This window comes from Fusarium proliferatum, assembly GCF_900067095.1.
Source record: "Fusarium proliferatum ET1 genome assembly, contig: FPRO_scaffold004, whole genome shotgun sequence".
In the NCBI taxonomy this organism is placed as follows: domain Eukaryota; kingdom Fungi; phylum Ascomycota; class Sordariomycetes; order Hypocreales; family Nectriaceae; genus Fusarium; species Fusarium proliferatum.
The window spans coordinates 1,504,944-1,528,180 of record NW_022194793.1 but is presented as its reverse complement, the minus strand read 5'-3'; the positions used below and the strand labels follow the sequence as shown (position 1 = coordinate 1,528,180).

The 23,237-nt window shown below is 50.7% G+C and overlaps 6 protein-coding genes across 6 annotated transcripts; 3 read left to right on the top strand and 3 right to left on the bottom strand.

Moving 5' to 3' along the window:
- Nucleotides 1–204: 204 nt before the first annotated feature.
- Nucleotides 205–1,663, bottom strand: FPRO_04674 (uncharacterized protein; the record flags this gene model as incomplete). Its single annotated transcript, XM_031230211.1, has 3 exons — nt 205–1,279; nt 1,342–1,450; nt 1,507–1,663. The coding sequence occupies 3 exons, from the start codon at nt 1,661–1,663 to the stop codon at nt 205–207; spliced, it is 1,341 nt and encodes a 446-aa protein (XP_031080370.1).
- A 2,587-nt stretch (nt 1,664–4,250) lies between these two features.
- On the top strand, nt 4,251–8,778 carry FPRO_04673 (putative SPO76 protein; the record flags this gene model as incomplete). The annotated part of the gene is made up of 3 exons (XM_031230210.1): nt 4,251–4,670; nt 4,724–8,152; nt 8,203–8,778. 3 exons carry the CDS (start codon nt 4,251–4,253, stop codon nt 8,776–8,778), a joined length of 4,425 nt encoding a protein of 1,474 aa, XP_031080369.1.
- A 753-nt stretch (nt 8,779–9,531) lies between these two features.
- Nucleotides 9,532–11,709, bottom strand: FPRO_04672 (uncharacterized protein; the record flags this gene model as incomplete). The annotated part of the gene is made up of 2 exons (XM_031230209.1): nt 9,532–9,840; nt 9,904–11,709. The coding sequence occupies 2 exons, from the start codon at nt 11,707–11,709 to the stop codon at nt 9,532–9,534; spliced, it is 2,115 nt and encodes a 704-aa protein (XP_031080368.1).
- An 866-nt stretch (nt 11,710–12,575) lies between these two features.
- FPRO_04671 (uncharacterized protein) lies at nt 12,576–12,882 on the bottom strand (the record flags this gene model as incomplete). Its single annotated transcript, XM_031230208.1, has 2 exons — nt 12,576–12,662; nt 12,748–12,882. The coding sequence occupies 2 exons, from the start codon at nt 12,880–12,882 to the stop codon at nt 12,576–12,578; spliced, it is 222 nt and encodes a 73-aa protein (XP_031080367.1).
- A 799-nt stretch (nt 12,883–13,681) lies between these two features.
- On the top strand, nt 13,682–15,322 carry FPRO_04670 (related to 442K curved dna-binding protein; the record flags this gene model as incomplete). The annotated part of the gene is made up of 4 exons (XM_031230207.1): nt 13,682–13,706; nt 14,004–14,192; nt 14,261–15,073; nt 15,132–15,322. 4 exons carry the CDS (start codon nt 13,682–13,684, stop codon nt 15,320–15,322), a joined length of 1,218 nt encoding a protein of 405 aa, XP_031080366.1.
- Nucleotides 15,323–17,397: 2,075 nt separating this feature from the next.
- FPRO_04669 (uncharacterized protein) lies at nt 17,398–21,969 on the top strand (the record flags this gene model as incomplete). The annotated part of the gene is made up of 6 exons (XM_031230205.1): nt 17,398–19,688; nt 19,963–20,050; nt 20,473–20,804; nt 20,860–21,306; nt 21,358–21,565; nt 21,637–21,969. 6 exons carry the CDS (start codon nt 17,398–17,400, stop codon nt 21,967–21,969), a joined length of 3,699 nt encoding a protein of 1,232 aa, XP_031080365.1.
- Nucleotides 21,970–23,237: the final 1,268 nt, after the last annotated feature.

The window sequence follows — 23,237 nt, the reverse complement described above, 5'->3', positions numbered from 1 at the left end:
CCCCGGCGTCCCCTTATTCATTACCTAGGTACGCAGCATCGCGCAAGCCAAGAGCGGATTTACAGATCATCTCAATTCCATTTCCAGTTTGGATATCAAGTCCAATGCCAGTTCTGACCGTAGAAACTCCAATTCTCCTAACGTGGCCCTTGCTCGTCTTGCAAGTGCTTTCCTACCGTTCCTTTCCGATTACCCCGTCAAAGCTCAGAATGCAAACATGATAATGGCCACCAACATAACGGTGCAGCTAAGATTGGTGGTGCCGCTGGTACCTCCCCACCCACGAGGCTCGGGCTTCTTGGTGCCTCCTGAGACGGCAACAGGGGTTGGAGTAGGCACAGTAGGCACAACAGTAACACTACCGGATGGACCTGGTAGTAAGGTATTGTTGGCGGTTGGGTAGGGTGGGTAAGCAGGAGGCGGAACCATGATAGTTGTTGTAGAGGTTGGGGGCACACCAGCAGTTTCGTAAACAGTCGTTGTGGTACTACTGGTAGGAGAAACGGACACGGTGGGTGAACATTCTGGGCATTTGCTAGTCAAAGTGACAGTGATGAATGAGTCGGGAGCTGTGATGGTCTTCTCAACAGTGGTGTACTGGGTGACAGTGCTCAGACCTTGCCGAGGTGGATAGAGACTTTGAATGGTAATAGTTGTGTGCGGTTTGGGGACGGGCGAGGAGACCTCGAAAGTATTCGTGGTGGTATCAGGGCTGGAGGTGGTGAGGACATCGAATGAACCAACAGTGAGAGAAAAGTCGGTTTTGCTCTCAGTCACGGTCTGTGGGTTACCGGTAACGACTGCATCGGATGGACCGCTGGTGAGAGAGAAATCAGTTTCATTCTCGGTCACAGTCTCTGGGTTACCGGTAACGACTGCATCGGATGGACCGCTGGTGAGAGAGAAATCAGTTTCATTCTCGGTCACAGTCTCTGGGTTACCGGTAACGACTGCATCGGATGGACCACTGGTAAGAGAGAAATCAGTCTTGTTCTCGGTCACAGTCTCTGGGTTGCCGGTCACGGTGGCTCCAACAGCATCACCCGAGGAGCTCTGGGAGACCTTGTCGTTAGGTACAGTGACCGTGTAGCTCTCGGTCATGGTAACGACCTGAACCTCGCAGTATTCGATAGTGCTCTCCCGTGTGGTGACAGAAACAGACAGGGTTTCGCCAGGTACAGTGACATAGCGGGTTCCAGTAACGGTTGCAACCTCGGTGACCACATCAGCATTCGAGGTGTAGCTGACACCGTAAATTGTAGATAGAGCCGTCTTAGTCCTATTTCCAGGGGTCAGTGGCTTCTCGGGCATCATAAAAGTACCTAGGAGTTTGGGACATACGAGATTGGGTATGAACCACCGGTGCTCTCGAGATGGCGAGCAATGTTGTGCACCTGATCACTTGAACGAAAACCGACAGTCTCGTTTAGCCGCAGGAAATGGAGGTTGGCTATTACTTGGTCAGTCCGTCGCAAGCCGTGGAAACAGCAAGTTGCAAAAACATACCATAGACTGCGCTAACAACACCCATGCCAAAAATGACGGGAATTGCACATGTGATAGCCAGAAAACCAACACACAGCATGAAAAAGAATCGAGATCTCTTCTGCTTGCCAACCCGGAACATTTGAGGAGTTTGGGCAGAACCCTTCTCGGAATCCATCAAGTCCGCCACTGGTAATGGAATCAGCCTTGGGAAGTACTGGGAAGCAGCTGTGGACGTACTTGGATCAAAATTGATAGTGATTAATACTGGATAATCAAAGTGACTGCTATTGAGATTAGCAAGCTGTTCGTCAGGTGAACAAGAGGACACGAGCGCAGTTCGTGATGAGGGCGATGCAGCACCAGACACCCGAGACCAAGTGAAGGACAGTGCTATAAGCAGTAAAAGAATAGAAAATGAAGTAACAGATACATACCGATCGAGTGGATAGAATAAGGCTTTTCTGGTTGGAAAGACAAATTATGTTAGACGACGTTGGAGTAACGAAGTTTGGAAGATGGAGGAGGAGAGTAGAAAAGAGGGCCGGTAAGAGGAAGATGTAGTAAGGGTGGGAGAGGGAAAGGAGCAGACGGCCTGTTGAATGATTCAAGGAAAGAAGTAGGGGTGGAAGGAGGTCCCTTAGCGGCGACAGAAGGCAAATTCAATAAACAGAGCAGGAGAGGCAGAGTGATTCATCATGGCACCAAGCAAGAGCAGGGCCGCATATTGCTCTGTTGACTGACTGGTAGCTGCAGCTGCCAGCCAGTGACAGACTTGACGCTTGCAACAGCTCTCAACGCCCTGTCTACTAGCACCTAATTTGGGACAATGGAGTTTCAAAGTGAAGCAGCGATCATGAATCTCGAAGAATGGAGAATATTGGCTTACATTGAACTACGGCGATTTCAGTTGCCTTGTTTCCGTCGTTAGTCGAGTGTCAGATGGGAGTTGAATAGATCTTCCAATGAAAAGGTGACTAAAAAGACAAGCCTGTTTTAAAGAGAGAAGAGGCATGAAATAAGAGGAAAGAGAAGGACATCGCGTTTTCTTCTAAAGGGGCAACGGCTCAACTTGTACTCAACAGCTTGCCACCAAAGCACTACAGGCAATGGAGATAACCCACGCAACACTACCTTCCATTTCCATCCACGGAAGGTCCCCTTTCATGGGCGAGTACAAGTTAATTATCCCTTGGGCTGCCACTTACAGTGCAGCAAAATGATTCGACATACGGCAAACGATGCGGTCAAACTTGTGCAACAGACATCTATCCTCAATTGCTCCAGGCCGAAACCGCAAGGGAACTTTCTAGCATGAAACCTCACAATGGAGGCTCTATGTGTCAGATTCGCCTCACGGTGAAATGAAGCAAACATACAATGGTCGTACATAAACGGCTCTGTTGCAACGATTCGAGGTATCACCGTATTCGCAACACTTGTATCCAATGCCGTGCATGTACGTACCAGCAGAGCCAGCCGAGTTCAATTATCGGTTAATTGATGAGCTTATAGATACGAAGATAAATATGTGACGACAAGGTAATACAGAAAAGGTAGTGCTCGTGATGTTGCTCTCCGTCAACTCTCACTTGGGAGCCATTCACTTGGCATCTTGGCATCTCTGTGTCCATGGAACATCCGCATTGACTTCAATTACCAAGGTAGAGTTCGACTACCTACCTGTGGTGGGTACGGAGGCAGTTAAAGGTACATATATCTAGAAGCTATACCTGAATATGGCATCCCTCACGATTCCCGAACGACACTTGACTGTCAGACGCCGTGTGCCACACAATCCCCAATGAGGAGCCACGGCCAGATGACAAAACCCTGGTAGCTGACAATGGAGGTTTTGGTTGGTTACTTTGACCTATATCTATCTCCTAGACAGAGCCTTCTAGCAAAGGACATGAATAGGGCGATCATGAGAGGAACAAATTAGTGTCTCAGTGTAAAGTTCCAGATCGGAGCCAAATCCCCCTTTTCAGTCAATACACGAACCAACAATGGCGTGTCATATTATCGAAAGGGGATTCAATAGTCATGCAATTGTGTTCAAAAAAAAGAGAGAGAGATTTGAGGTTGGAGTTTTGTGTACCTGGTAAGTAAGCATGATGAACTCAGTAGAAGCATAAACATCAAGGGCATATCCTATTAGTGGGGCAACTTCCCGGGCTGTTCAGGCCGTGACTCAATTAGGTATAGGCACCTAGTAGCTTGGCTTTCTGTCGGGTGCTACCTTAGTAGCTTTCCTACCTCACGGTGGTAGCTTGGTCAAGGAAGCTCCTGTTCATGCTGCTTGGCTAGGTAGGTACTGACCTACCCACCCACCCAACATCTGTCCCCCGTCGAAGTGGAAGTGGAAGTGGAAGTGGAGTGGCTAACGTCCAAAATCAAAAGTAAGGTCGCGTCGCGCGCACGGAACACGCCTCCGCTTATCACAAGAACATCTCTCCTACTACGTGTCTGACCTTTAATTTATCGTCGCTCTTGAGACTTTGCTGTCTTTACGATAACTAACCCCATCGCTCTGATTACCATACTGGCGCTACCTCTAACGGTGCTGGTATTGCAGCGTTCAGGTCTTTGCTATAGCAAGCGCATGCGATGCGGTGTTAGGACCACTACGCCCCCCAAATTTCATATCCCAGCCCAAATAGTCACAACATACCGTCTGCCGAAGCATTATTGTTGGATTCTCTCCTAGACCCTCCAGCTCCTTCAAGAGAAGCATTCAATCGGCGGTTTTTGTATAGGGCATGATGGCGCGTCGTCGGCGCGTCGAGAAGCCTGCTCAAGTGGAGGAGGAGGAAGTCGTTGAGCGGGAAGACGAACAAGACCAAGAAGAACAACAGCACGAAGAGCCCGACCATGACTCGGAGAATGAGGAGGAGGGCGAGAAGCGCAGCTTGACTTTTGACGAAGAAATTTCCTGGAAACCCGCCAAGCCAATTCCTACGAGCACTCTGATAAAACGACTGGATAAATTATCCAAGGAGCTCTCCGATCTCGATCAAGGCGCCGCCGACTTGGACTCCATCAGGCATGTGGCCAAACAATTAGGACACCGTAACCTACTTCAGCACAAGGATGGCGGTGTCAAGGCATACACAGCATGCTGCCTAGTCGACATTCTTCGGCTCTTCGTTCCCGATGCTCCTTTCACCGACGACCAGATCAAAGTGTGTTCAGCACGATTCTCCTTCTGTATCTGTTCCATGCTAACATGCTCCAGATGATATTCACCTTGTTCATCAAGGATATCCTGCCAGCTCTGCACGATCCCACAAATCCATATGACAGCCAGCACAAATACGTTTTGGCATCTCTTACGGAAGTCAAGAGTATTTTGCTCCTCCACCAAATCTCAAATGCTGACGATCTATTGTTGAGACTCTTCAACAGCACATTCGACGGAGTGTCGGCATCTGGCTCTAAGTCAGCGTCTGAGGAGCAGGTCGCTAAAGATGTTGAGATTCACCTGACAGAAATGCTAATGCAGTTGATTGACGAGGCCGAGAGTGTGTCAGCTTCTGTTGTCGACGCGATTATCAGTCAGTTTCTGAGAGCTGCTCCTCCCGGTGGAAATCGATATAGAGGACAGAACGGGAATCAATCCACTCTTCTTCTCAAAGAAGAACCACCAGCATATGTCATGGCGAAAAATATATGCAATGGATGCTCTGACAAAATGGCACGTTACGTCAGTCAATACTTCAGTGACGTTATTCTCAACGCTTCCGGCTTCGCTACGAAATCCAATGTGCAGCGACATCCGGATGATTCTGATGACGAAGACGGGACTCTTGGCCCATCAGAGGCAGATCTGAGGAGTCTCCGTCAAGCCCATCTACTCATTCGCGAATTATGGCGAGCCGCCCCGACAGTTCTTTCGAACGTGGTACCGCAGCTCGATGCGGAGCTTTCAGCAGACAATGTGCATCTTCGTCAAATCGCCACAGAGACGATTGGCGATATGGTTTCAGGCATTGGTGCAGCGGGGCCACCACCTCCTCCTTCGTTGGAACCAGCGGCTTATCCTCCCATAAAATTACTGGACGATACTCCAACTCCAGCCGTCGAGAACGTCTTGACAAAACCTTACTCTCCTCAGTCTTTTGCTCAAACACATCATGCCGCCTATCGCAACTTCGTCGGGAGAAAGAACGACAAGGCCGCCATCATTCGGGCGGCGTGGATCTCTGCTGCCGGTTATATATTGGCCACGTCTGCAGGGGGCATTGGTCTTAGCCGTGAGGAGGAGAATGAGCTCATCAAGGCACTCTACGAAAAGCTCAATGACAGCGAAGAGAAAGTTCGGCTGGCTGCGGTGCAGGCAGTCGAGCTGTTCGATTTCCGCGACATCGTTCTGAAACTTGGAGCTCTCGGAGGTGTAGAGAAGACTGGCTCAATATTTGCCAGTTTGGCGGATCGATCTCGTGATAAGAAGCCTGCCGTACGTGTTGAAGCCATGGTTCTACTGGCAAAGTTGTGGTCAGTTGGTGCTGGGGAGATTGCTGATGGGCAAGAGGCTGTCATATCCTGCTTAGGTGGTGTGCCTTCCCGTATCCTCAGTGTGTGGTATATCGGCGATGAGGATCTCATCATTCTTCTTGAAAGGGTCATGTTCGAGTGTTTGGTCCCTTTGAAGTATCCCTTCATAAAGGGCGCAAAATCAAAGGTGGCCTCTCAGTCGCAGACGGCCAGTAGCCAGGCAGATCAGGACAAGATTCGCGCAGAGAGGATCCTCCTATTACTTAAGTCACTGGATGCGTCAGCTAAGAGGGCCTTTTTCATCATGCAGGCCCGTCAGCCCCAGGTTGCCAAGGGAGTTGAAGTGTTCATTCAACAATGTGAAGCCTATAACGGGGGGGTGATCAATGCGAACGAGGAAAAGGTCAAAGCCGCCTTGAGCAAGACCTTCCAGTGGTTCGGTGCGTTTTTCCCGGATCCGCTCAAGGTCCGTAGCGATCTCCAGAAGTTCGCCAAACTCAACGACCGCCGTTGTTACCAGCTTCTCAAGTTCATTATTGCATCCGATACCGAATATCTCCATGTTCGAAGAGCCATTAAGGAGTTGATTGCCAAGGTCCAAAGTAACCCGGGGTCAGCGAGCTGTTTGGATACCCTCATCCCTCTAATTTACCGGGCCGGCTCTTTGATGTACAATCGGAGTCACTTGGCTACGATTATGGACTACTCCAAGAATGACAAAGCTGGATTCTCTACAGTCGCCCATGAGATCTTAAATGATATATCACAGCGGAATCCTGCGCTTTTCAAGGCTCATTCGGACAATCTCAGAAAGGAGATCATCAGCCAAGCACCGTCGGGCAGCCAGCCTAACGAGCCCGCGGTGGTAGATATTCTCAAGGCATACTCGTCCTATTCCAAAAGATATCCCCAGGAAATTACCTATGATAAGAAGTTCATCCAGGTTCTTATGGATTACGCCTTATGCGGTGTTCCTCACAGGAGTGCCAAGTATGCAGTCAATATTCTGCTTGCTAAGAACGATGACAAGAGTAAAGTTACTGCCACTGCTCTTCTGCAAAGAATCATGAAGGACTTCAAGTATGGCTCGCCGCATTTCTTGACGAGATTAGCTGCCGTCAGCCAGCTTGAACGCCTAGCACCAACAGTCACTCTAGACTTTGATGGGACAATCAACGACCTAACGATCAAGCAGATTCTGCGCCAAGTACGTACCGATGACAAGAACTCTGAGGTTTCCTGGGTCGAGGATGAGGACATGAATGAGGAACTACAAGCGAAATGTCTTGCCATGAAGACGCTGGTCAATCAAGCGCTCGCCAACCAGGACGACGATGACTCTCTGACTCGAGTGAAACTGGTCTTTAAACTCCTGAAAGAATTTGTGGTACAAGAAGGAGAGTTTTGCAAAGTCAAGGATACTCCATTAGCTCACAAAAAACGACTGAGACTTCTTGCTGGACTTCTGATCCTGAAATTATGTACTGTCAAAAAGTACGACGACGAGTTTGATCCCGCAAGCTTCAACAAGCTTGCAGAGCTCGTGCAAGACACAGAACTTGAGGTTCGTCGTCATTTCATGGAGAAATTACAAAGTTACATCACTCAGGGAAGATTACGGGCGAGATTTTACACAATGCTCTTTTTGGCTGCTTTCGAGCCAGCAGTAGAACTCAAAAGCCGGGTAGAAACGTGGCTGAGGTCCAGAGCCCGACTCTTTGCTCAAAACAAGACTCACGTACTCGAGGCCATGATTAGCCGTTTCATTCCTCTACTGGCTCACCATCCTGACTACAGCTCTGACGTTGATGACCTGGCTGATTTCGCCAACTATTTCGTTTTTTATCTGAATACCTGTGCGACAGAAGAGAACATTTCATTGATCTACAAGTACGCTGAGCGTATCAAGCAAACGCGCGATGCACTGAACCCCGAGGCTAGCGAGCGGATATACGTGCTGGCTGATATCGCAATGGCCGTCACACGCAAGTGGCAAGAGAGGAAGAACTGGGTTTTCCAGGCTTATTCCGGCAATGTCGGCCTGCCAAGCGGTCTTGTGCAAAGCTTGCCGTCGAGTAGCGTTGCCCATGAGATTGCGCAGAAGCAATATATGCCAGAAGAGCTAGACGAGAAGTTGGACGAACTGCTCAAAGCTGCCGATCGCAAGAAGGTTTGTGCTCCTTAGTCACTACGAAGACCACTTCTAATGATTGATCATAGAAACGAAAATCAACAGGAGAAAAGCAGGATCCTCCAGCAAAGAGGGCGAGAACTCAAATCAAGACAGTCATCCGAGAGAAGCGTGATAGCAGGCCCAAAAAGGTCTCGAAACCTAGGAAATCCAAGCCAGTCAAAGACATACCACCGCCTTCGGAACGTCGTCGCAGTGGTAGAGCTCATAAGGTGTCTGTCTATACAGAGCGAGAGGACGAGGAGGACGAGGAGGAGATGCTGGAGGGCGTGGCCAACTGGGAATATCCAGAAAATGATACTGAAGGTGGCGAGGCCAGTTCAGGCGACGATGAATCAGAGCTTTCGGACGCTCCCCCGGAGGAAGATGAAAATGACGATAGTAACAAGGCATCGGATAACGACGAGCCTCCAGAACCGGAAGCGGATAAGCCCGAAGAAGCCCGATTCAACGGAAGAAACGCCGCTCCATCACTGAAGGGCAGGGGTACATCTAAGCCAGCTGTCAAGGCCAGTGTTCTTGCAGAGGTAAAACGACCGACAAGGTCAACAAGGCCACGACGAGGCAAGGGCACAGACGATATGGAAGTTGATGCTGACGAGTAACCAAGGGGCCCAAATACCATGGTTGGGATTACAGGATGCCAATTTTTTTGAAATCATGTCTATTCTATTATTGTTGGGTCTGATCTTCTCTCTTATATAGATACAAGAGTGGCGACAAAGCTGATGAGATTCGGGGAGTCGGTTCGACTTCTGTCATACAGGGAAGGGAGTCTTTGGTTTGTGGGTAATTGTCTTGCCGTATACCCTCTCATACGGGACTCAAGCAATAGCATTTCGATTTCATGACATCTCATTCTCGATTTACAAGTCATGAGTGACATTTCATGTTGTATGTACCTAAAAGGCCAGTCATGGCTATACATATCAAGCATGAGAAACATGCGAGCAAACGCTTTGATATTGATATTTAACTTCATGTCCTAGCTCAGTTGTACAGCGCCCAGTTCTCCCGTAGACTCCAAAATGAATAATAGACCAACCTGAAGAAGGGGAGACAGCTGTTCGTGCTGTTCGTTTCGTCGGTTCCTCATGACCCCGCCATTCCCTTCTGTGCTCACATAACTCGAGGCTTTATGTACAAAACAATGATGAAAATCCACCAGTCACAAACTCTGTCTTTGAAACTGAAAATCCCGAGGCCAAGTATATTTGCAAAGAACCAAGAACGCCCATTCGGTCATCGAGCAAGATGCAACCCAAGACAACAAGGCCAGGCAGTAAGGTATATGTTACAGTGGCGAAACCTCTGTTTCACATGTTGCTTGAGAAGCGCCCACATAATAAATCGGAAATTCAGGGATTGGCCTCCCTCGCCACGCGCTTCGCAACAGCATTCTTGTGCCCTGAAAAATCGAGATGGGTCTCAAACTTCTTAACCGTCATATCTGGGCCAGGTGTATAGAGCTTGGTTGTACAGTCCAGGCAGCGGATACGCGGCAGCCAGGCATATTTAACACCTTCGGGCAGAGGCTGGCCTTGGATAGGGAGCTCTGTCACGGGGTGCAGAAAGGAGTACTTCATCGTGGCCTCGAACCTGTCGCCACGGTTATAGGTCTTCTCTAAATCCTTGAGGGCATTGACAAGCCATTCCGGGGCCGGGGGCTGGAGGAGCATTGCAGTCAGTACCACTGTCGATGTGCGTTATTGAAAGGCTTGGTGACCTACTGATGGCATGTGAGAAGACTGTCCAGGAACTGTCGGGGGTGCCGGTAGCCGGCCAAGTTGACCTGGCGGAAGGGACGAGGATGGAGTTGCTGAAGCGTGAGGCATAGCGCTGGACGGGGTCGAAGGTGGCGGTGGCATGGATCGTGAGGGAGTGGAGGCGCTGGGTGCTCGTGGGAAGGACACTGGTGTCTGAGATGGCGGCCTCAAGTCTGAGTAGTCGCGGTTCATTAGCCGCCTCAGCTTGTCGCGGGACAGCTTGAGTGTCACGATCAACTGCAACGGCTCCTCTGTTTCCTCTCTGAATCGGCGGGAGGTCCTAGTCTCGTGGTGATGTGTAATGGCACTCGATTCAGGGGTTTCAGACCGGCCGATGTTGGCCATTCTTTGTTGAGCTGCAGATGCAGCACCGCGCATACCTCGTGTTCGAGCAGTACCGCCCGTGATTTGTGACGGGGCGGGTGAGTCAGGAGCTGAATCGTCGCTATCATCTGAATCTGAGATCTCTCCATCACGTACAACGCGCTTCGCCCTAGGGCCAGCAGCCCGTTTGTAGAGTCTACTCTCGTCGATGGTAGCCGCAGCTCCAGGCAAAACAGAAGAGACGACCAATGTTCGAATGGTTCTTTGCCGTTCTCTAAGATCGGGCAGCTGGGGACCTCCTCTTCTGTTGATCGATCGCTTCTGGCGACGCTGCTCACGAGAGAATATCGTCTCGTTCCGTTCCAGATCTGCTTCGCTGAGTTCGTAGAGGTATGGTGCGTATTCCTTGGCCTGCTGCTGCGGTCGGAAGACAGCAGGGAGCGGTGTCTGGAGGAATGCGCCGACGAGATCAGGGTCTTCGACTGGCCGACCATCGAACGGGTGGCCAACGCTGTATAGACTTCTGGTAAAGAGTTGTGTCTGCTCTCGAATACAGTGTGCGATGGCGGTTGTAAACTCCCCAGATAGGGACAGATCCCGAGCCATGTTGGCAGCAAAGTCCTCTGGCGAGTTTGACGGGTTGTTGATTTCCCATTCGAACTGGTCAACAAGGGTATGCTGGCCAATCGTAATATTCAGCTTGACGAGGATTCGCATCTCGTCGTTTTTGTATGCTGAATAGGGGAGCTCCGGGTCAAGCGCATCATCTTCCGAGTATACCAGCGGGTAAAAGTCATTGAGCTGCTCTCGCATTTGATGAACAACCTGCTCGTATACCGGTTGAGACGCGGGGGGCTTTAGGCCCATGTCTTCAACGAGTTGCGCGGCGAACAGTTCGACCTGGAGAAGTCTCTCGTGCAAATTCCAGGTAAAAGTATCACGCAGCTTGATCTTGTCCCACTCGACCTCTAAACGCAACGGGACCAACTCCTCGTGCTGCTCTGCCTGCTTCAGCATATCCTTGCGCTTGTACTTGAGGGGTGGGGTCGTTCGTTGGCCAGGTCGGGGCTTCTGGGAGGGATAGATGATTCGTGATGGTCCTTGGTTCTCTGTGTATCCATTGGCGAAGCCATTGTAGCCCTCGCCGTAGAGCTTCGACGGGGGGAACCATTGACGATACTCGGTGCGGACCTGGCGGTATTCTTGGATCTTGTCGCGCGTGTCGCTCATTATCCTGCGTGTCTGGTCGAGCTGACCGCCGAGCGCGGCGGCGGCGATGGCATCGCGGGTGATGTACCGCTCGACCATGAGTTTGTCGAAGGACTCCTTCGTACGCACCGGCATATTACTAGGGGAGTTCGAGGAGGACACATCCTTATCTGCGCCTGTGGCAGCCGAGCCCGTGGCCAGCGCCGAAGACGTTGACGCGGAGGGCTGGGCGGTCATGTTCAGACGGTAACGGGGGCGTGGATCGCGGTCGCGGGTCGCGGCGCAGCGGAACTGCCGCGTTAGAAAGGAAGTAAGCGAGAGTTTACGACTTTTTGTGTTCAGCACGCGGCGGATAGTTGGATGTCTTATCTGAACGTTGATCTTGGCCGGTGGAATCGGCGTTGTTGGATGAAAGGCTAAAGGTTAAAAACCGCGAGGCGACAAGGCTTGACGATTTGTTAAGTTCCGTTAAGTTACTAAGGATGCCTGCCAATGCTGGTGCAGGCTGGGGGACGTGAGGATTTCTGCCGGGCCACGCTACGACCGGGACGTGAGTTTGATCAGCCAGGGCGTCCTGTGGCTGGATGTAGCTGTACGTTCTGTCGACGTATATTTCCCGTGCCGACTGATGTATCTCGACTCGGCTGCGCCACCTGTGTCTGTGCAGGTACATACCTACGGAGTATTTAGGTGTGGCTTGTAATTCGGTAAGTTGAGGGTACCTCACATGGAGTTGCTCGTCATTGAGATGATGTCTTCTGTGTGCTTACCTAGATACATAGTACTTATTACTCTTTATACCTACCTTACCTATTATGCATAGTCTGCCTGGTTTTTCTTTTATCTTTGCTATGTCTTGGGATACCTTGTGTTACTATAGAGTTCGCAGTCTGGAGCTTCAAAGAATGACTAGGTAGTCCTCAATATTCTACTGAATGACCATACTAAATTACCTGTAGCGTGTTACTATAACTACTGAGCTATGTGATTAAGCTTGGATTTTGGTAGACTGGGAGGGCGTGTAATTACCAATGATCTTTTTTTTTTTTTTTTTTAGCTGATTGTGAACCTCGTCACATAAAGTCGTCGACAAGCTTGTGACCTTAAGGTTGTGATGTTGGTGATGATGATGTACGCCTTGCGACGGCCGAGGCCAGACAGCCTGCACGTAAAACGTAAATACATTGAGTCTAGTAAGTCAATAAGTTATGATGCACAGGTGCTACTAACAAGTCGCCCTGGAGCAGCAAACCAAACTCCAGAATTGTTACATACTGGGCGCGGGACCTGGGAACTGTAGGGTATGCAGCCAACAGAAGCTGACGATGATGGATGGGTGTAGCCGCAGCCTAAGGTACCTAATATGGAAATAGGCCAGGGCTGGATGAAGTCATGGATGATTTGTGGCATGGATGTGTACACTGCCCCTCATTACCAAAACTGCCTGGGCTGTTAAATAAATGAACTGTGTTGCAAAAAAAGGTGGCTATCCCCTAAGAGAATAATAACGTGAGAATGTGAACAAGTGGAGAAATACAGCGTGCCCAGGCAGCCAGGCTCCCATGGATATCAGAGAAACCGTTCACCGAGTGAATATCGTCGGCTTGGACCATCAATGACTCCTCACGGACGTCCATGTCTGTCTGCAAGCATGCATGCATGTTGCGGCTGCTTGCGCACACAAACACGCCCACACTGCACGTATATTTATTTGTCTACAGTCGAGTCATCGAGGAATGGCATGAGCTGGGCCAACAACAGGCCAAATATGTAGACAGCGACTCGCCGGGAGAGTCACAACAAACCACGACAATATACAGGTAGGTCAGTAGGCAAATACCTGATGCCGAATCTGGTGGATAGTAGGTGTAGTAGGTCCCTAGTAAATAAAAATGAATAAAAATAAAACAAATAAATAAATACTGCTACTTCAGGCTCTATCCTCCACCAAATAAATACCTTGGGTAAGGTAGAACAAACCAAACCCTGTTGTCGAAACCCTCACAGCTCATCAAACCCCACTTCCAAGTCCCCATTCCACACTGGGCGCTATTCGTATTGGATTGGATTCTGATTCTTGTGTGCGCGCGTGCGACTGACCCGACCTGACTTGACTTGCTCAAGCCTTCATCCACTCTTCCCCGGCATTTGCATTTGCAGTCCTTCTTTCACCTTTTTAAACCCAACGAGTCAACAAGTATTGCCCATCATGTCGTCTGAGACCAAGGAAATCGGTGAGTTCCCCCCCGGAAAAAGCCCCAATTAGCTCTCCCATCCCATCCCTTCCCTTCCATTCCATGTAGGATCTCAAAGCTCCTCTGTAGCTCTGCCGTGCACTGGGCATGGGCGGCTGTCCCGTCGGAGGCACACGACTGACTGTTGCTGCCCCTCGTTGCTCCTCACTGCCCCGCCACCACACAACACAACAGCATTTACTGCGAATGCCCTCGTCATCAGTACCCCGCGATGGCCTCGCCCAGGCACACCAATTTCGTCGCATTGAGCTCTACTGTGCTGACATAACCACGCAGACTACTCTCTGGCTAACCCAGATACCCTTACCAAGTACAAGACCGCCGCTCAGATCTCCGAGAAGGTTCTTGCTGAGGTCTCCAAGCTCGTCGTCCCTGGCGCCAAGATCGTCGACATCTGCCAGCAGGGTGACAAGCTGATCGAAGAAGAGGTTGCCAAGGTTTACCGAGGAAAGAAGATCAACAAGGGTTCGTCTTCGTCACACACACCCAAGACTTGGTCTGTGGACATCGCTGAAGCTGACACCACCTGAAAGGTTTCTCCCACCCCACTACCGTCTCCCCCTCGTCCTACGTCACTCCCTATACTCCTCTCACCTCCGACGAGGCTGAGGCCAACACCGAGATCAAGGATGGTGAGGCTATCAAGATCCAACTAGGTGCCCAGATCGATGGCTTCGGTTCCATTGTCTGTGACACCGTGATTGCCACCCCAGAGGACAAGGCAGGCGACAAGATCACCGGTCGCACCGCTGACCTGGTTCTCGCCAACTACTATGTCAACGAGCTTCTCCTGCGACTAATGATCCCCCCTGGTCTCCTCACCCAGGGCAGCGAGGAGGAGAAGGCAAAGGCTGCCTCTCAGAAGGCCCCTACACAGGCCAAGATAACCAGCCTCCTGGAAAAGGTCACCAAGGCCTACGAAGTTAACCTCGTCGAGAGCACCACCTCTTGGTTGTTCGACCACAACGAGATTGAGGGTAGCAAGAAGATTGTCCTTGCCCCTGCCGAGGGCACCAAGGGCGAGGGCGTTCCTGAGGTTGGTGAGGTATGGGGTGTCGAGACCGGTGTCAGCCTGGGCTCGGGCAAGGTGAAGGGTCTTGATCAGCGTGCTACCCTCCACCGCCGCACCAACCAGACCTACGGTCTTAAGCGACCCACCTCGCGAAAGATCCTCAACGAGGTCCAGAAGAAGTTCGGCATCTTCCCCTTCAGCTTGCGACAGCTTGAGGACGAGCGTGATGCCAAGTCTGGTGTCGTCGAGTGTGTCCGAGGCAACGTATTCCGCCAATATGAGCTAGTTGGTGACAAGGACAACTCCCCTGTTGCTCGATATCTCACAACCCTTGGTAAGTCGCACATCGAGAGGTTGACCAGTTCGAGAGCTGATATTGACACGACATGCAGCCATTACCAAGAACGGTATCACCAAGCTTGGTGGCCCACCTCCTCTGGACCTCGAGAAGTATGAGTCCGACAAGAAGATTGAGGATGAGGAGGTTCTCAAGATCCTGGAGCAGCCCCTAGCCAGAAACACCGGCAAGAAGAAGAGCAAGCCTAAGAAGAAGACCGCCAAGAAGGAGGACGATGAAGAGTAAAAGAAAATGACAAGATAAGACGGACAAGCTGGAGAGTTGCTGAACAATTGATGAAAGAACCCGAGGATATGCAAACAAGAATCAAGTCAAACAGGATGCAAACCCAACATTCAGGCTCACAAGCATCTCTACCGTTGGACGAGCTGTGTGGATAAAAATACTTCCATCGAACAGAGTGGGCAGCTGGATGGTCAATATGCATGATTGGAATCTCGAAAAGCGAAACCCACCGTGTTTACCAGATGGTCTGGCATGACCAGAAAGATATATATAAGTCTAACACAACCTGATACTGATCAACCATGGAATTCTGTATTATGTGATGCATGTTTGCAAGAGTTCAACCGAACTGACTGAATCGTTGAGGCATACCAAGGCAGGCTGGGCACAGTAGCGATAAGACTGACAAAGATGGTTAGCGAGCGAGAGGCAATATGACCGAGAACGCAAATTACCTTAGGGAGAACACACGATACTGCGAGTTTCTGCACAGGTGCTGAATACCAAAGTACTGAGTGAGCGTGAGCCACTCTTTATCATGCCCATTGATGGAGCAGACCCCCTGGCAGCATATGGTCTATGACGATACATGGTAGCAAAGTGCGGAGAGCAGAGGCCAGACAGTCGTCCAGTTATTGGTAATGTGGCTGCCTTGAGTGCCGGGACTTGCAGATAAGGGATGACCATGTTGAGTCGTTGTTGAAACACAGCAATACCAACAGTGTCATGCCAGTTTGATGTCTATTACTGTCGACATAGGGCATCATATGCCCGTCGCACTGTTAGCTGCAGATATCGAGGTGAGCCAAGCCAGCCCCTATTTATCCATTCATACAAACAACATGATGAGACGCTGCTCTCGAGTATCATTACACATACCGACAAGATAAGAAAAAAACAAAACAAAACAAAACAAAACAAGAGTTGGGCATGAAATGAAAGACACTCTATGTATGAGCCATCAGGCTCCAGCTGCACTCTGTAGCATATTGAGCGTGAGCTACCTTTGTGGATGGGTTGGGGAGTGAGTGTGGGTGGCTGGTTGCTGGGGGCGAGGGAGGAGAGCTCTATTAACCTAGGCTTTATCACCTGGAAGCTCAAGCTATTCTACCACGGCTAAGACACATAGTTCTTTGTGGAACTGCGTACAGAAATGAATATCAGTCCAATGGAAAGGATGAAAGGGGAGAAAAAAAAGAAGAAGTAAAGCAAAACAAAACAAGGTACTATGTAAAAGTACTAAGGAAAGGAGGCGAACTCGGAAAGGTGAGCACATCCAATGTAACTGAGTACCTAAAGCCAGGGAGGGTGTTTTGTAAGCTTCAGTGCTGCAGGAGCCACTGAAAAGTATCCTACCTTAGGTAGTGGAGGACCTAGGTTAGTACCTAGACACATGAAGCATGCAGAGCCACTTCCATCCCATACAGTCCCTTCCTGGTTGACGAAAGTATGTACCCAAGGTAGCAAGCTTACTAGCACCTATTCCGCGGTTTTTACTTTAGCTGTCGCTTATAAGTTATTGAATAAGAGGGTGAAAGTGACAAAGGGAAACAGATAAGAAAAAATCGACTCTACAGATCAGCAACACTCTTTTTCTCCCCGTTATCCCTGAGCCACCTCCCCCCCTGGTCCCTTGTCTGTCCGACCCGCGCCGTCAGCTCCGGTGCATGCATGCACTGACACTGACTGACACTGGGTCTGGGGTCTTTTTTTTCAAGGACTGACCTGTCGAGGCGAAGAGGCAGGCAGGGCGTTGACCATAGCACAGCAAAAGCCGAGTCTCAACCTGCTACCCACCCACTCTCTCTTCAACATCATCATTCCGCGTTCACGACCTCGGAAAAACGCGATAGAGTTGCAGTAATTCATGCTGCTTCCCAAGATAAAAGTATTAAAAACCTGGACCCCGCCCCTTTTGTGCATTTTATTTCAAGAACACTGCTAACTGAGCAACCTTTTAGCTGGCCTAGAGAGGTGCGCTGCCCCGTCCCGCGGCAACTGGCACACACAGAGAGGCACACACGCAACACACCACCACCATAATCACCAGGTCAGGCATGCCAAAGGCCGGCACAATGATCTCGTCAAATACCAGAACTACACGATCTCGTTACTCTAGTCCCGCGCAATCACAGAATACCAAATGGAACGGAGTACTCGACGCGTCTAAAGGGGCAACAGAGGGTTCAAGAGCTTTCATGCAGCGCTGGCTAGAGCCGACCGTGCAGAGCAAAGCGAGCTTCGAGGATGATGGGTTGGTTCGATATGGGGTTGTTGAGAACATGGCGCCCCTGGGAAGTCTGCCCAAACCCAAGAAGACGGGACCGGAGACCAACTCAGGAGTAAAGAGGATTATATTGCGGCCCTCAGGGGGGGGTGCTGCCAAAAATGTAGCGCAGATGGGCTCCAGCGACCCAGTGGTGGATGTCGTGGATGTGGACGGGGATGCGGATGCAGATGCGGAGGCGGATGTTGCGATTACGGCGAGAGCGGCAGACTCTTCCCCTCCACCTGTGGCTCTACCCCCTACACCGCCACGGAGAGTATCTATTGTTCTCAAGGACGCAGCAGCAGCTGCCGACGATGAGAACGACGAAGACTACGATCCGAGTCGACCAAAGAGACGACAATCGGGGCGCACATCTCTAGGAAGACGGTCGCGACGCTCCTCTGCCGGTCGCAGAAGCTCCATCGTGACTAAGCCCACAGCAAAGGAGGCAAAGGAGGCAAAGGAGCGCAGAGAGTCGGAGAGGGAGCCGAAGAAGACTGCAAAGTCGGCGGAACGAGCCAAGTCATTCAAGGAGCTCGAGGAGGATGAGGAGCTGGAGGTAGCAGGGGCAATCACAGCAGAGGCGACGATTCACGCAGCTGAACCTGTAGAACCTGAAGACAAAGAATTCACGGACAAGGTCATCGAGGCTGCAGTGGACGAGGCCCTAAAGCACTATCGATATCCGACTGCGTGGGCTCTGCGGACCCTCTACGACGAAAAGTCAAGCGACCCGCGGTTCGTTGCCATGATCGAGGAGGTTTTCACGCAAACGGCAGATGAGGCTACGATGCAAAGGTTTTCCAGAGAGATGCAGAAGAAGAAGCGAGAGGGCAAGAAGGACAACCAAGGCTGCTACTATTTCATCCCTCCAACAACCAACAGCAGATTCACTCCTCACAAACCCAAGGCCGCGCCGTACGGCAAACTCCTGCATCACAATCAGGTGGAAGAGGTGGTCGAGGTTGTAGAGGTCGAGACTGAAGACGAGTCAGAGGTGCATATTCTCGACACGGAGGAAGCAGAGCAAGTGAAAAACGCTCATCGACATCCAGCTCGAGCTACCAAGAGGGCAAAGACATCGCACTCTCGCGCTCACTCTTCTTCCCATCACAGCAACACCCATCCCCATACTCAGACTCACGCCCACGCCCACGCCCACGCCCACGCCCACTCTCACTCGACCCGCAACACGCCACGGAAAATGTCTTCAAGTAACCTACCACAAACACCCTCGCGCAAGCGAAACAGACGAGACTCAGCATCTAGTGATTCCTCTCTCTCATCGGCCCTCAGTCTCTCGTCGCCTGAGGCCATAATGGGGAGCCCAAGCCCTGTCCGTAGAACAGGCACGGGCACCAGTCGCCCTGGGCCAGCTGGGCCCGACTCCAGTGATGCGCCAAAATCTCGGCCAATCACCACCCGCCGCAAATCACTCGCCTCCAAGGGAGGTGCCAGCCGCAAGGCCAAGCCCAAGACCACCAAGCCTGCTGCTACTAAGCAGCCATCACCCTCAGCTCTCACACTGTCCACCCCAGACATCACCAAGGGTATCAAACTCAAACCCACTGATGCACCCGCAAGTGCGACCATCAGCGTGAGCGCCGACGCCAGTATGCCAGGAAGGGTTTCTGCCGGCCAAATCTTCCCAAACCTGCCTACAAAATCAAAGATAGCAAAGAACAAGGGATCATCATCTGCCCTGACTCCAGCTCCATTCTCGGCTGATGACGCTGGCCATGATAACGACGACTCCTTCTGGGATCGGAGACGCGATGCGCAAAAGTTTGCCAACAGTGTCACGGCGACTGAGAGTTCTATCCGAGGGGGAGACGAGGACGAGGACCCCTTCACAACCCCCGCAAAATCGACGAGGAAGACGCGTCAATCCATCGCCGCTGCAGGCTCTGCTTCAGCGGGAACGACGAGATCCACACGCTCGGCGAGCAAGAGACCTCACGACGAGATTGACTCTGCCGTGTCCCCTGTTGCGTGGTCTTTCCAGCGTGAGGACAGCTCAGTCGGAGGATCACGGGCTGCGACGCCCACGCTACGCCCCCCAAAGAAGCCGAGAACTGGTCTTCGTATCAAGTCATCGTAAGTTTATATCTCAATCATCATCTTCATCACCAGCGACTTGGCGTGCATCACAAAATTCACGACTATTGTCATCTGCATATCGCTTTAACTGCTTCCACCTTTGGAAGAGACTCATGGATGCGCGTGCGAGATCATTCATGCCATGTCTTTGACTCTTGGCTTGTCTTATTATCAGCCTCAAGGTTTTTGCCCGGGATGACTGCGCCGTGACTCGCTCATTTCATCATCATTCTGCTCTGGTCGGATCATGCTAACTATGTATGATTTCTAGCCCTGTCAAGAAGAGAGGAGGAACAGCTGCTGGCGTGCCCCGGCTACAAGGAGAAGCCCTAGCAACCAACGGCGTAGCCAAAGATCAGGTATGTATTTTTGTTTTGTTTTCTTTTGTGCTCATTCATTCATGCTGTGCAAATTCGCGACATCCGCCCTAGATTTGACCGGCAAGATTGGGTTGTCAACATCATGGGCTTTGCTGGGAAATTCACCAGATGGTGGCCAATTTTGCGACTCTGTACAGACCTTGTGCCTTGTCTTGCCGGGCCAAGGCCAAGATGGCCTACCACTCACTACTGTACGGGGTAATTTCTGGTGGCCCCCGAAGGTCCGCTTTTTCGAGCTAGCCCCCAGCAGTTGAATCAGCAACTAGGAGCCGGTGACCAGAGAGAGCCAGGGACGTGTTGAAACGCGTAGCGCAGCGTAGCATGTCGTATCTAATTGCACAGGCTGAATTGAGTATACTAAGCATGGCTCGCGTTTGGCTAACTCTATCCCCTTTCTCTAGGTGTCGGACAACGACGAAGATTGCTCTGCCTGCGGCGCCGCTGGCGACGTTGTCTGCTGCGATGGATGCCCACGGTCATTCCACTTTGAATGTGTGGGCATGATACCCTCGGACCATCTTCCCGACGAGTGGTTTTGCAATGAGTGCCTTTACAAGCGATACCCATCGCGGATGCCCCCGTACAAGGGTGTGTTTGCTGCTGCCCTCGTCAACCTGGAGAAGAGCATTCCTCGCGCATTCAGCCTCCCCAAGAAATTGCAGACCCGCTTTGAAGGCGTCAAGGCCGGTGCCTATGGCGAGTACGAAGAAGTCACCACCGCCAAAACGACCAAGTCAGTGATCTTCCCAATAGCAGCTTTAATTCTAGACATGCTGACAAGGGCTCAGGAGGAAGAATGGCTACGAAGAGTTGCCCGACTTTTTCAAGCAGCGCGATGAAGGACAGGCTGTGATCTGCCACGGCTGTCAGAAGCCTGCCACAGATGTTCGAGCCATCATTCCTTGTAGCATTTGTCCCTTCTACTGGCACATTGACTGCCTAGACCCTCCACTCGCTGTCCCGCCTGTCCTCAAGACCTGGCGATGCCCTCTACATCCAGAGGAAATAATGGCAGAGGTCCGCTCATTGGCACCTGCTCACCGTTTTCGCAAGATCAAAGGATCGCAGACCATCGTACCATCTCTCACACGAGGTACCAAGAACAACGGGTACATTGAAATCGACTGGGAAGATGAGCCCGAACCCGCCAACAACTCTGGCTGGCCAGATCCTGACTCGTTCGGTCGAGCTTACAAACTACCAGCAAAGGGGATCGTCCTTGATTTTATCGAGCAGTAAGTCCATTACTTGTTTTTTGCATAATCAACTTTCTAATGTTCGTCCAGGCTACGTCGTCAACATGCTGGCTATGGCCCTCGTCATGAAGAATCCAGATGTGTGTCGTATATTCCAACAACTGGAAACGGCCGAAGTCGACCTCTTGCCGGCTCTGAGTTACAGCGGACTGTCAATGAAATGCAGTTAGCATTGACCCTGACCACTCTCAAAGAGCGCAAGTCGGACGGTGTTGACCAACTGATCACGGCTCTGGTAGTAAGTCGTCGCAACGATATTCCCTCACCTCACCACACGTGTCACCTTGCTGACGATTAATCAATCAACAGGACACAGCTGATGCCGGTGTTTTGTCACTCATGGCTAAGGCAGATGCCAGTAATTTATCTACTGGTCATTTGACCGAGAGCGACAAGCTTAGTCTGCGTGTCCTTCTAAATCAGATGGATTCCATGGGGGCTCGCATTAGACATCTGCTTGGCGAGCCAGAGCCTGTGAATATTTCCGCCACCATGCAAGACCAGGATGTCATACCGAGCATCCTTTCCCCTCAAGACTCAGCCATTGCTGAGCCACTCGACAAGGTTATGACACATCCTGTCACGGAGCCCACGCCCCCTTCTACCATTGACCACGCTGAAGGCTCTATGGATCTCGACTGAACAACCACAGCTCTCACTCTCTCACTCTTGAGTTTCCACCCAACATTCACAAAGAGTAATTGCGATAATATCGGTTCTCTGCTCGAATTTACCATAGTCTTTTCCCTTATCCTAATTCATTATTGGAGGAATCAAACAGGACCTTTGTACGGATCTCTTCAACCTCTGCATGTATCTATGCAAGCCCCCAGCGTAGCATTACGCAACCACTATCTGAAGCGCTGTCTTTTCGCGCGACCTTTTTGATTATGGATCGCCGGACTTTGGAGGGTTTCGCTATTTGAATCACGAACCATGGTTACAGAGACAATCTAGATGCTCTTTGTCTCCATCAATTCCGCGTTTGTTATTTCCGTCTCGTCTGAAGGAGACCGTAACCCAAAGGCAACCAAAACACACACGACCACCCCACCTCTGAGCAGCACAAAAAGCCCAGGCATCGTCTGAGCGGTGCCATTACTTCATTACCTCAACCCCACCTTTGTTTCTTTCTTTCCGATTTCTATATTATGCACGAAACCACCCTTGATTACCCAGTTGATGGTGGACATGACATTAGTAGCAGCTAGTAGACACAGGGTGTTTCGAGATCGAGGTGAACTAGCGCTGCGCTAACTACTCTTTGTTTGTATCATAGTTGAGAGTTGACGAGGAGAGAAAGCGATATTGATCGATTCAGCCACCCGGGATGGATTCAGAGGCTGGTGCGATAGAAGTATTTGTCAATATGAGAAACATGAAACTGAAGACAAGATATTTGATTCTTCATCATCTCAAGACTGGCCACCATCCCCGACGAAAAGTGATATGGTACAAAATGTCAGAAAAGTCTGTCCCTCAAGTTTGCTTCTATTTTCGGGGTACACCCGACGCCAATATCATTGTGTGCTGCAAATCTAGACACTTCAACCCCAGTTGTGCACCACAGAAACTCCATAAAACATCAATTGCTAAGTCGTAAAAAGCTCAAAGACGTAGATACGTCAGGAGGCTCTCGCAAATCTTTTAGTTTTAATATACAACAAACCTCTAGGAGGTATGTCTTGCAAGGTTAGCCACTCCCACCCAAGGATTGCAAGATGAAATCCTGGCATCGTCCTTAATGCCTCAAACAATCCCCCTCTCCAAGCCTACCATCGTGTCTATCATCAAACGCTGACGTTGGGCTGACCCAGACCTATAAAAAGGACTCATCACAGACGGAGCGACCAATGACTCCACAGTGACAACAGACCTAGGGCCAACTGCCGTTTTGAACAAGAATCGTA